The sequence below is a fragment of the Protopterus annectens genome, chromosome 3.part1, assembly GCF_019279795.1.
Source record: "Protopterus annectens isolate FY-2018-M chromosome 3.part1, PAN1.0, whole genome shotgun sequence".
Lineage (NCBI taxonomy): Eukaryota > Metazoa > Chordata > Ceratodontiformes > Protopteridae > Protopterus > Protopterus annectens.
In genome coordinates this window covers 1,003,346,938-1,003,367,849 of record NC_056732.1, presented here as the reverse complement: position 1 = coordinate 1,003,367,849, position 20,912 = coordinate 1,003,346,938, and the positions used below count along the sequence as shown (strand labels likewise).

The 20,912-nt window shown below is 38.5% G+C and overlaps 1 protein-coding gene across 1 annotated transcript in view; it reads right to left on the bottom strand.

Moving 5' to 3' along the window:
- The window catches only part of CPA6 (carboxypeptidase A6), a 1,209,807-nt gene extending 1,201,113 nt beyond the window's left edge, over positions 1-8,694 (bottom strand). Inside the window, exon 1 of the mRNA XM_044067161.1 lies at positions 8,309-8,694. Within this exon, the coding sequence (XP_043923096.1) occupies positions 8,309-8,412 (104 nt within the window). The 5' untranslated portion in view covers positions 8,413-8,694. The remainder of the gene's footprint in view (positions 1-8,308) is intronic.
- Positions 8,695-20,912: the final 12,218 nt, after the last annotated feature.

The following is a 20,912-nucleotide window of genomic DNA, read 5'->3' as shown; positions in this document are numbered from 1 at the left end:
GCATTTTGGAAATTGTATGAAAGTCTGTGTAAAGCAGACAAATATGGAAGTCAAGAAAAGTTACAAATGGAAATGTTTATGAAAGAATTAAATATGTCAAGGTTAGAGGGAGATGAGGTTCAACTACTAACAGTTAGGAAAGGAGAAGAAGAGATAAAAATGGTGATGTATAACCATTCAAAGGAAATTCTCTAGGAATAGATGCTATTTCTGTGGCAGTTTGGAAGCTTGGAGGCAAAAAACTGATAAAGATGTGGAAGGTTTTGTTTAACAGACAGATGAGGAGAAGCACCAACATCCTTGAAGAAAGCGATGGTGGCTGTAATACTTGAAGAGGGTAAAGACCTATCAGATCCAGCTTCATACAGGCCCATTTCAGTCCTAAACCATGATTATAAAGTGTTTATGTCTATAATGGCTAAAAGAATGGCAAAGGCAGTGCTAAAATTGATAGATGTGGATCAATATGGATTTATGGAGGGCAGGTAAACATTTGACAAATTTAATAGAACAATGATAATCCAGAGGGAAGCAGAATGTAAGAAAATACCACTATTGTTGATAGGTCTTGTTGCAGAGAGCACATTTGACATAATAAGCTGGGATTTTATGAGTAGAGCAATGCAAGCATTTTTTATTTCCTGACAATAATAAGGTTATTTAGGAGGCTATATGAGGGAGGAGAGGTGAATATTAAAAGTTGGGGGGGGGTCCTCACTAATAAGTTCTGTTTGAAATGAGGAACCAGGCAGAAGTGTCCTCTTTACCTTTTGTTATTTGCGTTATATTTAGAACTATTGGCAAAGAAAATAAGGGACTCAGAAATTTAAAGATATAATTGGTATGGTAATCGGGTAAAAGCTGCTTTATAGGCAAATGATATTATTGTGTACCTGATAGAACCAGAAAATACATTTCAGTGTACTGGAACAATTTCAGTGTACTGGAACATTCAGAGACAGTTTCAGATCTTTTCAAGATACAAAATTAATGACGATAAAACTAAGGCAATAGCTGTAAACTGTTTACCCACACACAAATTGGTTCAGCAATACCCATATTTATGGGAAAATAATAAAATGAAGTATTTAGGAGTATGGGTTAAATATGTTTCTGTTATGGCAGCTCAAGGTATGTGGGAAGAGACTAAATGAAAGATAATAAAAATCTGAGAAACAGGAAGCTCAGTTTTATGAATATGGATAGTAAGATACAAGCAGTGAAAATGTTTTAGTCCCCTTAGCTCTATACACAAGTCAAGCATATTTTTATCAAGGAGAGGATAAGCTGTGGATAGCAATTAATAAAGAGCTGAAGGATTTTATCTTGAAGGAGAAGAGTGCGATAGTCAAATGGGATAAGTTGATAAGCTTGATCCTTCCTATAGAATAAGGTGTTTTGAGAGTACCTGATTTAAAGGGATATTTCTGAGTTAAGGCTCCTATACATAGCACAAACAGAAAACTATAATTAATAGTGAAAGGGATGATGATGAAACTGGTGGAACCTGAAGAAACAAGGAGAGGCTGAGATTTTGGATGCAGATCCTTAAAGAAAATAACAATAGCCATACAGAATATTATATCCATAAAGGAGCAGAAAGCATTTTAAGAGCCAAGCCAATATGGGACTAGAGAAAGGAGAGTCTACCTAGAGGAATGACTGCAATTAGGGGTACAGAGAATTTGCTGGAGAATACAGCTAAGGAGCCAAGGTACTGGGAGGAAATAATTAGAGAAGGAAAGGTAATAAAATGAGAAGAAGCTAAGAATACATTTACTGCAGGCTAGAGACTGCCTTCCCTATCAAGGATTGATATCAGAGTATAGGCAAAGAGAAATAAATACGGGGATCCTAAGTGAAAGACCAGCATCAGTAGAGGTTTTAGTTTGATCTAGAACATAAGCTGTTGTTTAAAAAGAGATAATTAGTAGGGCGTATAAAATATTGCATGATAACTATATGAATCAATCAGATGAGATTAGAAAGGATTGCAAAGAGAGACTGGATAAGCAGTTCACAAAGAAACAATGGAAGGATATATGTATGGGTCGCAAATATGCAAGAAAGTCTAAAAGATTTACGATATTTTCTTGGAAGTATTTGCATAGTATTTTTATGCCCTGAACAGACCCTAAAGATTTTTCCTTAGGTAGACTGCAAATGTTGAAGGTGTGATATGTAAGAAAGAGATAACTAGGAACATATCTTTTTTGAGTATAATGAGTTGGCAGACTTTAAAAATTCCTTGCAGACTACTCTGTCAGAAACACTGGGTGAGCAAATTGTTTTAACTAAGGAAATGTTTTTTTTTTTAGCTCTGACACAGGATCTGAATTACTTAGACATAGTAAGGCTTTGCTGAATTTAATTCTGGTGGTTACCAAAAAAAAAAGGAAATTACTACAAAATGGAAATAAGTCTGAGCGAACTGTATTAAAAGTAATGAATATAGTAACAGAACTTTAAGAACTGGAAGTGGGATCTTTAGAAAAGGGGTATTAGCAAATTCCATAGAAAAAATGGGAATTGTGGGAACAATACATACAGAATAATACAGAATAATGTTTTGGGAAAGGAAGGACGTTTAAGGGAAAGAAGGAATTGACTGAGCTATGGAATGTTTGACTGACAATGACGGTATACATTTTAAGTAAAGTATAATGTTTGCAAATGAAATTATGTCAATATGGTTTGTTTTCATTTATATAAATGTACGATCACCTATGTCATAAGTGATAATTCAATAAAGAAGTTTTTTTGTTTAAAGAAAGGTCGTTTATGTCAAAAATCGAAGCAAAGAAAAAGGGGTAAGCTGTGGAGAGAACAGTATTGCCAATCATACTGTAAGACAAGACACAACAGAAGCTAGGGTGATGTGTCAATATTATATTGGCTTCGTGTTTTAGTTTCATCCCCTGCCTATCCCATACAGCATTATGTCTACAAGAGAACCTGTCAACTGTGTGTGTGTGTGGGGGGGGGGGGGCAGTGCTAGCTACCAGTGTTGTATGTTACCAAAATACTTCTAAAATGCACCATTCAAGATCTCATTTTCCAAGACACTGTTATGGCAGTCATGCTGGCATTTAAAATGTATTTGAAAAATGGCAGTTCATCCCAGTCTTATGACATGAGATTTGCTCATGTTACTTTGTCCTCTAGAAGCCCATAGTATTATGGATGTGCTGTGCATACTGTATGCCAATGATTCTTGTAGATTGCCCTCTCTGTCTTTATGTACAGTATATGAGTCACCTTCAGAAACCCAAAATTCCATTTACCTGATTTTTAAAAGAATGAGATGAAAAACTTGAAATCCCAGAAGACCGACCACTCAGAATACAGACAGATCACTACAGATAAGTAACCACTTAGCCAGCATTTTGACCTTTGCTTGTTACCTCCATGATAGTGTGATCTCGGAGTTGGTATATATAGTTGAAGGGATGGGTTTTCTTTGCTTCGGTTTTACTGTGTTTGTGGGGTTTGGCGAGTGGTTACTTACCCGTAGTGATCTGTCATTGTTCCGAGTGGTCGGTCTTCTGGGATTTTGGGTTTTTCATCTCGGTCTTTTAAAAGTCGGGTAAGAGGGATTTTGGTCTACTGAAGTAGACCGATATATATATATATATATATATATATATATATATATATATATATATATATTTATGGGTCTACTTCAGATCACACTGACCTTCATTTCACCGAGACCAAATCACCTAAATTTTACAATACTGACAACTCATTTTACTGAATCTCATTTCACCGACAGCTTACAATGCCAAATTTCAAAAGACTAATTGGGAAACCATAGACAAACCCTCACAACACTAATGACTACCTCTTTCCACAACTTAAAAACTGCTTACTTATCCTCTTAACAGAAACCAGACAATATAAAACCAAACTAAATGGGGGGCTATGCCCCCCACATCCCCCTAACTATATATACTAACTCCAGGATCGCACTACAGTGGGAAAAAGGGGATATATCTTTTACTCGCCTCACAGTACTCTACATGCTGCCACTACTGCTGGAAACACACAAAACATCCGCCATATTACTTTAGATACTTCCTGTACAAATATAAAAAGACATACCCACATTTAAAAGCACTACAACACTACTTTCTACATTACTATCGGTATTCTCACACTGAGCACTGTAACTTACAGAAATTCTTTCTATCACAAGCAAGTTAAAAGGGAATAGAAACCCACATCAGGGATATAGCTTACAATTCAGTGAAATGAGGTTCAGTCAAATTAATTTTCAGTATTTTGTCTCGGTGAAATGAATTTCAGTGAAATGGGGTTTCAGTGATCTGAAGTAGACCTATGTATATATATATATATATATATATATATATATATATATATATATATATATATATATATATATAAAGAATACAAAAAGCACTGCTCAAGTCCAAAAGTCATATTCCCAAAAAACAGAAGCACCAGGTAAAAACAACTGGAAAACGACCACCACGGACCAGGAATCAACCAAAAAGGAACTTTATTTAAAATAAAATAAGCGCTTTCGTGTATCACATACGCTTCTTCAGATTTAACAAAATACAGGTTTGAAATCTTTTTTTATGTAGCACTTCATTAAAACTAATTAAGTACATAATTAAATAATCAATCAATTAATCAATTAAAACCTGTCTAAAATCAAGGCAAAAATCATCTCTCCCTAATTCAGCCTTTTCTTTTAAGCATTCACTGTATATTACATATGTCTAAATAAACATTATGTTTCAGCATTTAATCTGTGGTATACGGAACACTTCATAAAAATTGGGGATTAGGGAGAGATGATTTTTGCCTTGATTTTAGACAGGTTTTAATTGATTAATTATTTAATTATGTACTTAATTAGTTTTAATGAAGTGCTATATAAAAAAAGGATTTCAAACCTGTATTTTGTTAAATCTGAAGAAGCGTATGTGATACGCGAAAGTGCTTATCTTATTTTAAATAAAGTTCCTTTTTGGTTGATTCCTGGTCCATGGTGGTCGTTTTCCAGTTGTTTATATATATATATATATATATATATATATATATATATATATATATATATATATATATATATATACACACACACACACACACACACACACACACACACACACACACACACACATAATATATATATATATATATGTACGTACGGATCCTCTGCATTTGACCAAATGGTTTGTTCAAAAAACACAAGGTTGTGATTTAATGTTGATGGTATAGATGGCCGAATGGTGGATATGGCGATGGTATGGAATGTTGTTTTATTTAAGTGGAGTTGGGGGGTGAGACCATATGTGTGTGTGTATGTCAGTCGGAGTTAGGGTCAGGGAAGAGTAAAGGATGAGTGTTGTGTGTATGTGTGTATGTGTGTGTGTGTGTGTGTGTGTGTGTGTGTGTGTGTGTGTGCCCACGTGCAAGTCTGTGTATTTTAGGGTAAGGATTACGTTAGGGGATAAATGTAGTGCAGTTTGTGTGTGTTTGTAAATGTATGTCTGAGTCTGTCTTGTGAGGTGGCAGTGTTATGGGAAAGGTTTTAATGATATTAAGGTGTAGAGTTAGGGTTGGGGGAAGGGGCAGCATTAGGGTTAGGGTTAGCACCCATTACTAAGGGTAATTATTTCTTCAGTAATGGGTGCTAAAATGTCATTAAAATCTTGCCCTAGCACTGCCAGTATTCAGACAAATTTCAGGCTAGTTTTATGGGAGAGGGGGGTTAGTTTTAGTATCAGGAGCGGAAATAGTTTTCCTCTCTTGATATTATTGCATTATTTTTTTTTCGCTATTGTGTCTGATCAAACTTATTTTGTCGGTGTTTTACATTTGACATTAGGGCGGTTCAATCATACACAGTAGACCAATATATACATGTATATTCATAATATTTGTAACATACATATAGATAGATACCGATAAATATATGCAGATAGATATAGGCACACAAGCATGCAAAGATGCTGACATCTGCAAAAAAAGCAAACATCCAGGCAATGCCATTACTGCTGAGCTGCTGTTCCTACAACATACTCTAGGATGTATAATGTGCTCTGAGACGTACAACATACTCTAGGATGTATAATGTGCTCTGATGGTTCCCCTTCACAATATCGAATGAATGGAAGCTCGAAATGCATAAGCTCGAGACGAAAATCTTGAACTTCCATTCACTCGAAATTGTGACTCGGAAGTTTAGGGTTTGAGGAAAAAAAAGGTTCACTTACCTTTCTGCAGGGGGTCAGGTCCCCCTGCACCCTTGCAGGTTAAATCCACATGCTATGTGACCGCAGTATAGTGGAGGAATGGAAAGACTTCCGTTTTACGCTTACACATATAGCACAGAACAGGATATTTCCCTTTCCTTCGCTGTAGTGTGATCTTGGAGTAGGAATATTTAAGTAGGGGTGTGTGGGGGGTGAAGCCCCCTGCAAAAACATTAGAAAGGTGTACATTTTTTTTTATGTCCCCTTCATATTTTCGAGTTTCTTTAAACTCGAGATTCTGGCTTCGGGCTTATGAATTTCGAGTTTAGAGAAATTCGATCATATGAAGGGGAACCGCTCTGAGATGTACAACATACTCTAGGCTGTATAATGTGCTCTGAGACGTACAACATACTCTAGGATGTATAATGTGCTCTGAGACGTACAACATACTCTAGGATGTATAATGTGCTCTGAGACATACAACATATTCTAGGATGTAAAATGTGCTCCGAGACGTACAACATACTCTAGGATGTATAATGTGCTCTGAGACGTACAACTTAATCTAGGATGTGCTGCCAACTCTGCTGTGGTCTGAGGAGAGAAGTGACTGAATTTCCAGAACTGTGTAAGTGTCTGTGCTGTCACATTTCCACCAGAGTGAACCACATAAACTACCTGAGAAGCACACACCGAAAATCTTATTTAAATGAAGCAATTGTCTTTTCCTTGTGTATGTTATCTGACAACAACCAACAAGCCTTTCTGTCGACCTTCTCATGGACTTGTACAGAACATATCAGTTGGCTACCAGCAACTCATTGCCACCTATATCCTTCATTTATTTATTAGTTCATTCATTCGTTCATTTACTGAGTGTTCTTTGGAAATTGAAAAAAGCCAGTGGATCTCAAATATCCTTTTGCAGTGGAAGCATTGGAAAACAAATTAAAACCAGAAAGGCATGATGAGAAAAACATTTTACAAAGACATATATAGAGAGACAGTCCATGCTTAGCCTTTTAGTACCGTGACATTTTCTGTTCTACCCTACAATGAGATGCCAGTCATGAGCTGCCAAACATATTGTCGCACTTTTCACACATGTTGCTATATGAATGAGATGGGCATCGTATCTTTAGTTGTTTGCCCTGACTATAATACATCCTGGTTACTGCCAAGATGCTACTACAGTAGATTGTAAAGTTTATTCTTTAGGAACCATTAATGGAAAAGGAGATTTTCTTCTGGCATGCTTAGTCCTTCTCCTATGACCAGCCTTGATAATCCACTGCTTTTCCAGAATCTGTGGTGCTGACATCAAAATTACTAATGGTTATGCTGCACCTAAACATCAGAGTATCCTAACCCCTGTTTTTCACACAGAATACCAGGGTGAGATATAATATGGTTACCAGAGGCACACTGCTTGCATTTCTATAGTTCAACCTGGTACACCATTGAAGGACACCACTATTTTCCATGCCATGTAGAATATATTTGATATTCTTTGCTGCACTCCCATCTGACCTCCAACCCATAAAGTGGTACACTAATCTTACACCAGCACAGCTTTTAAACAGAAATGCCTATCCAGGTATCAGTGGAAATGTGAATAGCTGACGAAAAATAAAACACACTGTAAACAAGTGCAAGTATTTATATATGAATAAGACAATCATATTTAAGAACTGTCTGTCATAATGCTATTATATATTTGTGTACTCTATGTCACTGTATATAAAGTTTTATATATGTATATATATATATATATATATATATATATATATATATATATGAAACATGATGAAAATCAACAAAGACATAAACTGAAGATTCGTCAGATAATCTTACTGAATCAAAGCAATGCCAGAAGATGATGGTGAATGAAGATGCTAAACATATGCAATTTTCCAATTACTAAGTCTGTTGCAAATATGTTGGACACATCAAGTGCAAATGCAAAATAGAATAGAACATGACAGATTTAAATTACACAAAGTGATGCAATGGAAAACAAATAATTAGCTGCAGCACAAAAAGAATATTTTGTAAGCAGTTGAGCTTGCCTGACTTACCCAGCATAGCGGTTGTTGTAAAGGTGAGCGTGTGCTGAGAATGGTAAACAAAGAAGGCTGAGAACAAGAAGTTGCAGAGTACAGAAGTGCACATTTAGCCCCATGGTGCATAAGAGAAGCAAAAATATGTATTTACATGAGCAGAACTGATTGATATGTAGTGAATTCAATAATCTGCCAGCTAGATGGACGGAAAACTGTGAGATTCTGGGAAAGGGGTAAAATGCTAGGTTAAAATAAAACCCAGTTGCAAATCAAAAACCCCTCCAAAGTTATAGTATGAATAAGCTACTATCTTTAAGTACAACAAAGTTAAAACAAGTCAGCATCCCAGCATTAAAATTCCAAGGTAAATGTCGAGTTCACTTTCTAGTACAGCCATTAAGACCCTATTTCAGAGTTAACGACCCCTTCACTGAACTACCATGTGTTTAAAAAATCACTACCGCATTATGCTGTAGAAATGAGCATGCCACAATCAGCTGGAACAGTAAAGCATGTATAAAATGCACACTTAAATTTCTCCTTAGATTTCCAGGCTTTATCTTCCTGTTGACTTCCTATCACTGCTCTGCAGATCACAATTTCATTAATGAATGATTTCTAGATGATGATTTGGAGTTTAAAATAATTCAGAAATAATGCTTCACTATTAATGTGAAACAGAATTCCAAATACCATTAAAACCTGACTGTGGGGAGGGTTGGTATAATGGTCAAGGTCTTAACCTTACACATAACAAAATACAGTATTTAATTCAGACTGTTGGTAGGCTAGGCTTGTAATGGTTTGCAGACCGATAGCCTAGTGTTTACCTGTCAACTATTTAGTTCAGTGTTAAGTTCATGCATTTATATGTATGGAATAATCTGCTCACTTTTGCATTTCAGAAGTGAAAGAATTGCTAATATTTTTGTCTAATTTTAAATAATATTTGTTTTGTGATCAATTGTGCAATGTCTTGATCCACTTAACTACCTCATGCTTCAGTTTTTGTGGCAAAATAAGCAACCAAGATTAATGTTGGCACCATGGTTCAACTGTGATTTTAATCCAGGTCCTCTGGTTTTCATCAGTGGACTAGGCACTGCATAGGTCAGCCAAGGAACAATGGGAGAGGAATATGTGGTCAGTGCAAGGTCACCCATCCTAGTGGTTTAGGGGACAAGTTCTGTGCCTGCAACGGTAGTGATGCCATGCTTGACAGATAGTTGGGAGCCAGGCTGTAGCACAACAAATAAATGTGAGACGGTAAAGGCTGGTAAGGAGTATGTCTCACTCTTTCTGGACTTGGGGCACATGGAACACAAAGCTGTGCTAGCTTAACATTGTTCCATGCCTGCCTGAAATTTGGGTTATGAGGAAAATACAACCCTGCTATTTAACATTTCTCTATACCTGGGTGGGATTAAGGTTATGTGGAACACACACCTCTGTTAGCTTGACATTGGCCTATGCCTGTCTAGGATTTGAGGTATGTGAAAGCAACACCTGTGCTAGATTGGCATTGCTGTGTACTAGCTGATCTTTAGGTATTGAGAGGACCAGAGTGTACAACAAAAAACATATCCCCCTTCCACCTTTTTATAAAGTTGCAGTTCATTTCTGAAATCAAAGAAAAATACCCAGGCTCTCAGTGGAAGTAATACAGGTCCCTTAGAATTATTTAAAAACATAAGTTGCTTAGGTTATAGCTGTAAGCATATTTTGAAAAATGTACTTATATAGTTACTAAACTAAAATAATATATCCACATGCTTTATTAGCCTTTCTTACTGATGTGGGAAGACAAGAGAACAAAATGCAGAATAACTACCACTTCATGGAAGAAATCAGCTTACAGAACAACCTAATAATTTTCTTTGGTCGAAAAGAGAGAGATGCACTGATAATGTTGGGACTCCAGTTTGAATCTGATCATATTCACAGACAGCATGGAATGATGACTATAGAAGCAGGTAGAAACTGGTGGGATAATATGTCCTTAAGTGTGCAGCTGGCAATAGTCTCTGATTTTCTGCAGCATCAATTTATGAAGCTGTTGCTGGTTATATTCATATTTTTGTTGCAAAAAAAATGCGAGGAATACATGCATAACATGCCAAATGTTATAACAGATGCTCAGAAAAAAGTATTTTAATGCAAATATCTTATTTTATCATCTTCTGAAAAAAACTCTAATTAAAACTGATAGTGTGACCTTGCTTTGAAGTTCTTGTCCTTGACCATTAAAGCTGCATTTAAGCGTCACGAGGCATTAAGGGTTACCTCCTCTCATTCAATCAGCTATTAATAACTTGAACTTGGGCAAGTCACTTAGTATCCTGCTGTTACAATGCTTCCAAATGAAGAAAAAGGAAGAAACAAATCTTACATAATTTAAATGCAGTTCCTGTTATACAGTATTAAATAAAAAAATGCAGAGTAAGTAGCCAATAACACATGAACAGATGCATTTCTAGAAAATCTTGATCACTTAAAACTAGAAGGGTGTAGCAAAGAGCAAACTGTAGTTTCATCGACAAGTCTAAAATACCAGAATTGGGAAAGCTATGAAGTTGTGTTATTGTACAGAGAATGATAGTGAGCCTGACCACAGGAATACATTCAGCTACTGAGTGCAGGGAATGATAGTGAGCCTGACCACAGGAATACATTCAGCTACTGAGTGCAGGGAATGATAGTGAGCCTGACCACAGGAATACATTCAGCTACTGAGTGCAGGGAATGATAGTGAGCCTGACCACAGGAACATATTCTGCTACTGTGTGCAGAGAATGATAGCGAGCCTGACCACAGGAATACATTCAGTTACCGAGTGCAGGAATGATAGTGATCCTGACCGCAGGAATATATTCAGCTACTGAGTGCAGGGAATGATATTGAGCCTGACCACAGGAACATATTCTGCTACTGTGTGCAGAGACTGATAGTGAGCCTGACCACAGGAACATATTCAGCTACTGAGTGCAGGGAATGATAGTGAGCCTGACCACAGGAATACATTCGGCTACTGAGTGCAGGGAATGATAGTGAGCCTGACCACAGGAATACATTCAGCTACTAAGTGCAGGGAAAGATAGTGAGCCTGACCACAGGAATACATTCAGCTACTGAGTGCAGGGAATGATGGTGAGCATGACCACAGGAATATATTCAGCTACTGAGTGCAGGGAATGATAGTGAGCCTGACCACAGGAATATATTCTGCTACTAAGTGCAGGAAATGATAGTGAGCCTGACCACAGGAATATATTCAGCTACTGAGTGCAGGGAATGATAGTGAGCCTGACCACAGGAACATATTCTGCTACTAAGTGCAGGAAATGATAGTAAGCCTGACCACAGGAATACATTCAGCTACTGAGTGCAGGGAATGATAGTGAGCCTGACCACAGGAATATATTCAGCTACTAAGTGCAGGGAAAGATAGTGAGCCTGACCACAGGAATACATTCAGCTACTGAGTGCAGGGAATGATAGTGAGCCTGACCACAGGAATATATTCAGCTACTGAGTGCAGGGAATGATAGTGAGCCTGACCACAGGAATACATTCAGCTACTGAGTGCAGGGAATGATAGTAAGCCTGACCACAGGAACATATTCTGCTACTAAGTGCAGGAAATGATAGTGAGCCTGACCACAGGAACATATTCAGCTACTGAGTGCAGGGAATGATAGTGAGCCTGACCACAGGAATATATTCAGCTACTGAGTGCAGGGAATGATAGTGAGCCTGACCACAGGAATATATTCAGCTACTGAGTGCAGGGAATGATAGTGAGCCTGACCACAGGAATATATTCAGCTACTGAGTGCAGGGAATGATAGTGAGCCTGACCACAGGAATACATTCAGTTACTGCGTGCAGGGAATGATTGTGAGCCTGACCACAGGAATATATTCAGCTACTGAGTGCAGGGAATGATAGTCAGCCTGACCACAGGAATACATGCAGCTACTGAGTGCAGGGAATGATAGTGAGCCTGACCACAGGAACATATTCCGCTACTAAGTGCAGGAAATGATAGTGAGCCTGACCACAGGAATACATTCAGCTACTGAGTGCAGGGAATGATAGTGAGCCTGACCACAGGATTCTGCTACTAAGTGCAGGGAATGATAGTGAGCCTGACCACAGGAACATATTCTGCTACTGAGTGCAGTGAATGATAGTGAGCCTGACCATAGGAATGTATTCTGCTACTAAGTGCAGGGAATGGTAACAAGTAAGACCATGAGAACACACTATTTTTATGTCTTTCTACCACCTTACAGGCATTATAGGCAGGTAAGGAAGGACTAATCCTACTTGCAGGCCATTTATAAACATTTGAGGTAGCAGATTATAGGTTTAATACTAAGTTAAATGCCCTCGTGAGCCATTTTAAGCCTAACCAATTACCACATGTGAGAATCAAATCCTGCACCTTATGTTTGTAAGGTAAATACTTTAATCAATATGCCAATCTCCCAGTGCTGGGTGGGTATTACATCTGGTGTTGTTTGAGGGGACATTGCAGCACCATCAGCATACCAAGGAATTATTTGTTGCTGGAGATAAGCTTTAGGGATTCAGAGGTAGTGTGTTAATGATTTACCCTGAGTGTGGGAAGGGGAAGCAGGATTCATCAGGCTATCAGTGAAATAGTAAGAGAGAGAGATATCTTTTGAAATTGGTTGGATTGTGACAAGGATGAGCTGTTTTGTTTGGGTAGGGGGCAAAACCAACAGACTGACGAAGAATCACTGACTTGCCCTAGATTACAAGACTCATGTGGCCCGAGGGATCTTGGGGGAGAAGAAAAATAATTTCCTAATTTTAACTGCTGCTACTGCTCTGAGATTTAATCCAAAGCTGTGGCTTAGGTGCATATATGCATGTGTGCATCTGTTTATATCACACAGTATTGTAAAACAGAGACAGGCATTTTCTCTGGAAAACTGGAACTGTTGACATATTTCAGTTGCAGAATATGAGTTTATTGTACATTTTAATGCTGAATAGCTAACAGATGCCTCTCCAAATAAATCAAGCCTAAGCCTTATGTGATTGACAAGTATATGCCATGTCAATGAATTACTTTTTTAATAAAATGGCCTATTTATCCTATTAATTTAATTGATCGGAACCCATGGCCTACTCAAACAAACAATTTGTCAGGTGGCACCAGGGCAATGACGTAAGATGGTGAATGTTGACCGTTGATAGTTGTGCTCCTAGTGTCTATGCAATAATTTTATCCCAGTATTGTTTTATCAGTAGTCATCTTGGATTTTATAACTTATTCTGAATACTAAAGTTATTCTGAAATACTAAATAAAGTGGGTTTGTTGCACTTTGTAATGTTTCTCTTTTTTGCTGAATTCCTTCTATTCATTGGAAGAACATGGGTGCTTTATGCCACAGCTGTTAGCTACTTCATGGTTAGAAAGTTGCTCTTTGATGCTGTCAGGAGCAGTTACTTGCTATTCAGTCACAGTCCATGCTGAAAATGCTGCTATCTATTGTTTATTTTAGCCACCAGTGGGGAAAATGACTGAATCATTGTAGGTTAATTTTGACTGCTGCCTGCACAATGACTATTGAATTTGTGATGTGGAATTCTATTGGTGTCTGTAACACATTTGGAGATATCCTGTTATTATATTTAGATGCTGATTAATGCATTTTATTATCAGCCTACTAAGTTTTTTCACTTAAACAATAATCAGGGTTTTGGTCTCTAAACTTCCCACTGATGTCCATTCTAATCATCTTGCTACAGCTTGTTGGTCAGTGAGCAGTAAAATGCCTGATAGCTACCTGAGGTTGAATTCTGAGGTCTGAAGATTCCCAGTTTTTTCATAGGAAGCTGACAGCTTACAGATAATGACACTGTCTGCATATGTATGGTTTAATCTGAGATTAAAGCCTGGTTCTCTGCGCTCATTCTCTGGAGATACATTCCCATTAATGGACTGCTGCAGAACTGAGCAGCCCATAGTTATTTTTCTTAAGGGTAAATAAATAAATACATTTTTTAAATATTGATATCTTGGGCTTGAATAATCCTTCTTTGCAATAGCCTACTTATTCAGGGGCTACTTTTTGAGGTCATTTCTTGGTGTACTCGTGTAGCTGTTAATTCAAATTATTTGCACTGCTTGGACACTAGAATATCATACCTTCTAACTGAAACTTAAGGATACTTGTCAACGTGTTGGGAATGCAGGATGACTCAGTGGTTTAGATCTGGACCTCAGACTTCCAGGGTTCAGTCCTGATCTCCAGTCACTGTCAGTATGGTGTTTACTTGTTTCCCATTGTGTCTAAGTGGGTTTTCTCTGGGTACTCCACCCACCCTCAATAAACGTACTAGTTGATTGACTACTTTAAATCATCTCTGTCTATATTGCACTTACATTCTCTTACTGCTTGGCTTATGGTTGTAAAAAGGATAACTATCAGTCTACTTACCTAGTTAATGAATAAATTAAAAAAAAATGTAATGAGTTGTACTACTGGTCAGGAATTCCTTATTACAGACCCATTGTTTTATGCTTCAGTGCCCTGTTTTTACAGACCCATTGTTTTATGCTTCAGTGCTCTGTTTTCAGAAGATGCCCCTGGCCATACAGGAGTTGCAAAAGGTAAGTCTCTTAAAGACATGAAGTAAACACCTGCTAGGCTTTTCTTTCTTATTAACTCTTCTATTTGATTTGAATTCTCATTTGGGGCAGTTTATTACTTCGCCATCAATCAGACTTATCTATTAATTTCTATTTTTATTGAAATGTAGTCTGTTTTTTTAGCTTTGGTCATCATTATTATCAACTTAAACTGTTGTTTCTGATATCACACTATGATTTTATTACTAAATGAATAACAAATTACTAAACACTATCAGTTAAAAGTATCTATTACTGTTATCTTTTTATTGAAATTTAATTTACTCTGTAGCTTTGGGCACCATTATTATTACTTCAAACTGCTGTTTGTGGTTTTGCACTGTGATTTTGCTATCAACTTAATAGTCATTATTATTAACTATTATCTAGCTAAAATACATGCTTTATTATTTTTTACACAGTTGTGATGGATTGCTTTTGCTGTAGTTGTCTCATGGCCTGGAATTGGGTGTAATTAATTTCAGGGACCTGTTGTTGGCCCTCTGCACTATTTCCCATCTAAGGACCTCATCCTGTATATACAATTCTTTAAGAATTTAAGAATCCTGAAGTGATGGTATGGAACCTGCCATGAGATTGCTACTGAAAGTTCAGTTAAGTATTGGGGTGTGATATTGGTTAGGGTTATATAGCACCAAGATTAATCAAAATTTTGCAAGAAAGATGTCTCACTGTCACTGTGATCCCAGTAAGCTTGTCATTCATTGCAGACATGTAGGAGAGACCTTTAATTCAGTGATACCCATACAGGGCATAGAATATAAATATGAAGTCCCTTTCTGATAAACCAGTAATGAAGTCTGACTTGTGCAGAGGTACTGACCTCTCATTTCTAAAAGAGACCTACATGGTCGACAAACTGGACTCACCATTTTGCCAGGTTTTCCTTTATACAGAGTCCTAGCTGTATTCAGATCAGTGCTGTGTATTTCTACTGTTTTAGATGGGTCATGCCACAGCCCAGTAGTAACAGTATTGCCACACAGTACCAGGATCCTGAATTTAACCATGGTTTTGAGTGACTGCCATGATGGAGTTTGCACGTGTTGGTTCTCTCAGATACACTGGTTTCCTATCAATAACATCCTGGTTGTCTGACTATGATAAATGGTCCATGTACTGTGCCATATACTGTATTCAGTCCTGAATTTGATTTCCAGATCTTGGTTGAAATGACCCATGGATCAACCCATTTACACATAGAATATATTCTGAGTGGATTTACCAGCTCATCTAAGAATATCCTAGGAGTAGGAGCAAAGTGAAAATTCTTTCTCATGTACCATTTCTCTAGTAATGTTAAGGTTTACCTTTATCAGTTCAATGACTGTCTCACTGATAAAATGTCTAGTTATATGAACACGTTAATTTCATTTATTTTTTATGCATTGTCCTCTTTTCCCCGCCCAGCTCCTGTAACCTCCAGCTTTCTGTCCAGTCCTTATGCTCCTAAGTAATCTGATTCTCAGTCGCGATCTCAAATGCAATACTTTATTGGATAGGTTTCCTACTTCCTATAGGACAAAGCCTTGCAGCTACTTATATTAGGACTGTGAAGTGAAGACTCATTGTGCGAAGAGGAAAAGCCTGGAGGCCATCATTCTGTGGCAAATGATCAGAATCTCGATTTTTGAGAGAGATGTAGAATGACTTTGGGCATCCACCTTTGCATGCTGTATATGCCTGAGGTTATTCCTGTTTCTCGCTTTTTAAAGTCATGCACTACACAGCTGTCCCTTTCCCATCCACTGCTAGGTTATAACATTTCTATCTTTACAACTCCTTCATCTCCACCTGAGGTCAGGAAATTAACAGATGATTTGATGCTTTCCTCCCATTTAGAAAAGATGGCAAGCAGCCAAGTCATCCTCCTCCCCTACCCAACTCTTCCAGTAGTTTGATTTCAGACATGAGCTTGATTTATTGGTATCACAGATGCATACCTTGCTTTTATGGCAGTGGACCCACTTGAACTGATTAACTATGGCTTTATCATCTGGGTCAACAACACATTCATGACTCTTGCTTGAAGGTTATTTTCCATAAAAAAATAACTCAGCTCAAGTAGTTGTCTGTACTGCTCAAGTCAAAGCACACACTCCTATGGAATCTATATGACCACTTTTGATTTGGTAGTGGAACCAGCCACTTGATCTGAACACCAGCTTGTCCATACTATTGTGGAGCTCTAAGTAAGTTACCTGATATTTGTAGGAAAAGTACAAAAATTTAAGTGCAATAACAGAGAATGGTCTATCTCAGGCACTGACTAGACCAACTCCTTCTGGATTGCAGTGCAGATGCTTCTGAATACTTTAAGGACACGTATAATGATCTTGTCACCTCTGTAAATGTGCAGCCCTCCTTAGCTATCAAATATGAGCCATGGCAAAGCACAAACACCATACTATAGGAAATGAGGCAGAACAGACAAGGGGTCATTGGAGATAATAGCTCAGCCATAGACTGGGTGAACTATTCCTGCACTAATGCACTCACCCAACGATTGCTTGATTTCATCAATTCTAATGCACTACACCAGCTTGTCTCATCCCCCACAAGGGGAGATGACATTCTGGACTTGGTTCTCACCAACATGGGTGACCACTGCACCACTCCCATAGTATGTTGCTCTCTGGTGGGAACAGATGATCAGTCTGTCTCATTCAAAGTTTCTGTCCCTCCCAACCTCCCCCCCAGCTGCAACCAGGCTAAAAAAATTCTCAAAAGCTGACTACAACCTCCTAAGCAAGGGTATCAGTAGCTTCACACCACTGCCCCCCTCAGAGGATGCAGACAACTATGCTGAACAGTACACAATGCAGTATAGAAGCACCTGTATAACTGCATGGACTCAGCCGTACCCAACAGAACTAAAACCTGCCACTCAAGGAAAAAACAAACATGTCTGGTGGACATCCTCTATCAACAGGCTTTACAACAAAAGGAAGAAACTGTTGTCCAGGGGTAAAAAGGAATGAAGGCTGTATAGCCGAGGAGCTAAGCTAATAAATTCCATGGTGCATTTTGGCTTGCTTGTTGCTTGTGGTATTTTTCTCTTTATCTTGTGCTTTGTGGTATTACTACTAGTAAAAAGGAATAAATTCCAGATTGGAAAATCTCCCTCCTCATCCTCAACAACCAAATTAGATCAATAGTGAAAACCCCCAGAGTCAATTATGAATTGAAACTAGTCTCTAAAACAAAGGGAAAACACAAAATCTTCTTCAGTTACATCAGGAACCTCCATGGCAAAACCCAGGTTTGCTCCGAATTAGTACTTAACGGTACCACTTACACTGATCCTGTTGACTTAGCCAACCTGCTAGCAGATAGGTTCAGTGCAAACTTCACCCCCTATCCCCCCAAAGGCCCATTCAACATCCCTGATACATGTCCTGCACCTCACATCTCTGTAGATCAAGAGTTAAAGGTCCTATCCAAGGCAACAAACACAGCTTCCATGGGATCTGATAGTATCCAAGTCTGTATTCTGTACCATCTCTAGCAACAGCTAGCTTCATCATTGAGCATCCTATTCAACCACAGCCTAAGTATAGGCTTCATTCCAGCACAGTGGAGAACTGCCATTGTCATCCCCTTGCACAAAGGTGGTGCCACTACTGACCCTGGAAACTATCACCCCATTAGCTTGACAGGTCTGATCTGTAAAGTCATCCAGCATATTATTATGGATCTCATAAACAAGGACATAGGCAATCTCCAAGCACTTGACCCCACCCAGTTTGGATTTGTCAAGGGTAGATCTTGCCTACTGAACCTGGATGACTTCTTTAACACTGTCACCAAGGCTCTGGATGAGGGAATGTCAGTACATACAGCTTACCTGGACCTGGCCAAGGCCTTTGACATAATCCCCCACTCAGGCATCATCGAAAAGCTAACACAGCTTGGCATAAATCCCTATCTCATCAGGTGGGTGTCCAGCTGGCTCACTGATAGGAGCCACAAGGTCAAAATAAGTGCCTCCACCTCCGACAAGAGAACTGTCACTAGTGGTGTCCCCCAGGGATCTGTCCTGGAATCCCTAACTGTTTGGCATCTACTTCTCAGAGGTCCATGCAAAGACAAAAGCCCTGTGGCAGATCATGTTTGCAGATGACTGTAAGTTGGGTGCTGTTACTGACTCTCCAAATGATGCTGACATACTGCAAGAGGGTCTCCCAGCAACAAATGCCTGGTGCCAAAGTTCTGGCCTTAAGTTAAATGCAAAAAAATGTATTATCATACCATTCAGCAAAAACATGGCTCCTACTGATTACCACATCAACAGCAACCCCCTAAGCACACAACCTGTGGTGAAGGACCTGGGTACTCAGGTTGACAACAATCTCACATTCGACCATCATGTAGCAGCAGTGGTCAGAAAAGCCTTCTACTTGGTTCATCTCATAAGTAAAGGGATTGCATCCAGAAAAAAGGAGGTTATTACCTCTCTGTACTCCTCCCTCATTAGGCCAACAATTGAGTGTAACATCCCATTTGGTATGTAGATCTCCAAACACCTGCACCAACTGTAAAGGCCACAGAAATACCTCACAAAGAGAATCCATGGCCTCCAACACCTGTCCTATGTGGACAGGCTAATATCACTATCACTGTACTCAGTATCACATAGATTGCTCAGAGGGGATCTGTGTCTTGCCTACAAGGCAGTATCGGACCTTGTCCTTCTAGAGATGCTCCATATCCGTAAGTCTAACTCCTCGTGCATTACCCACTGAAAAGGCCTAAATCTAATATGCAACATCAGCAAAACCTGCAGGACAGACAGGTTTGTCTCCCAGAAGATACCCCATCTCTGGAATAAACTTCCCATACATGTCAAACAGAGTACCTCACTGACCCTCTTCAAACGCAACCATGATGTGTGGATGGGAAACCACAAATATGTCCCAGGGGTTCCTCCTGTGTCCCTCATTAACAGGGGTGACAGGTGCTGACTGAGGTTTCTTTTTTGGAGAGAAACTCTTGGCTAGGCTTGTAAAGGCCCCAGTGCCATTAGCCTAGTAACCTCCTATTATCCTATAAACCTGTCATCTTGAAGGCAAACTTAATGAGCATCCATTGATAGGTTATTAAATCTTCATATATTGTTTAAGAGTTTTAAAACTCCTCTAGATAAGCAGCATTCTCTTGATCATCTAGATTTCAGACTCTTCAAGATGACTGACCAAGCTGTGGATTGCTGATAGGCAGTGTCCTCTAAAAGCTCTTCTTCATCAGAATATAAAGTGGCAACTCAAGACTAATCCCATTAGACTAAACATCCTCCATGGAACCTCTGTGGGGCATGAATATGCTCATTTGGAGGTTAACCAGTGTAATTTTAGCTACATTGACTACTCTAAGGTCATGGGATTAATCTTAGTTGTACACGCTTAAAACTATGGGCTGGATGCAGGAAGAAAAAGAGTGTTTCATTCCTATCTAAATGTTCCCCATCCAGTTATTATCAAAATTATATAGGTTCATAAGTTCATAGGATGATACTAGGCCATTGGCCCGGAGGCCCTTATAAGCCTAGCCAAGAATTTTACCCATGTTCTTCTTTAAGCACACGAGGTTTGTCCATTAAATTTAAAAGAGGCTTTAATTACTCTTGTGTTTAAGACATCCTCCATGGATCTTTCTAATCAAGAAAATTTAAGATCCATCCCAAGCCTGACTTTTATTAGCAAACATACCATTACAATAGCCTTTTACTTCCATGCTAAAACAATGAAACCGTTCTCTTAAAAGTAGTGAATATCATCTTAGTTGAGATCATTTTAACATTATTATTCACTTTTTACATTTTAAACTCTCACCTGCATAACATGATGGCTCACGGGATTATATTGAAGTCTCTGAGTTATCATCTTAGTCTGTCCTCCACGGTTCTAGAATGGTTTGTCTGTTTCTGTGTA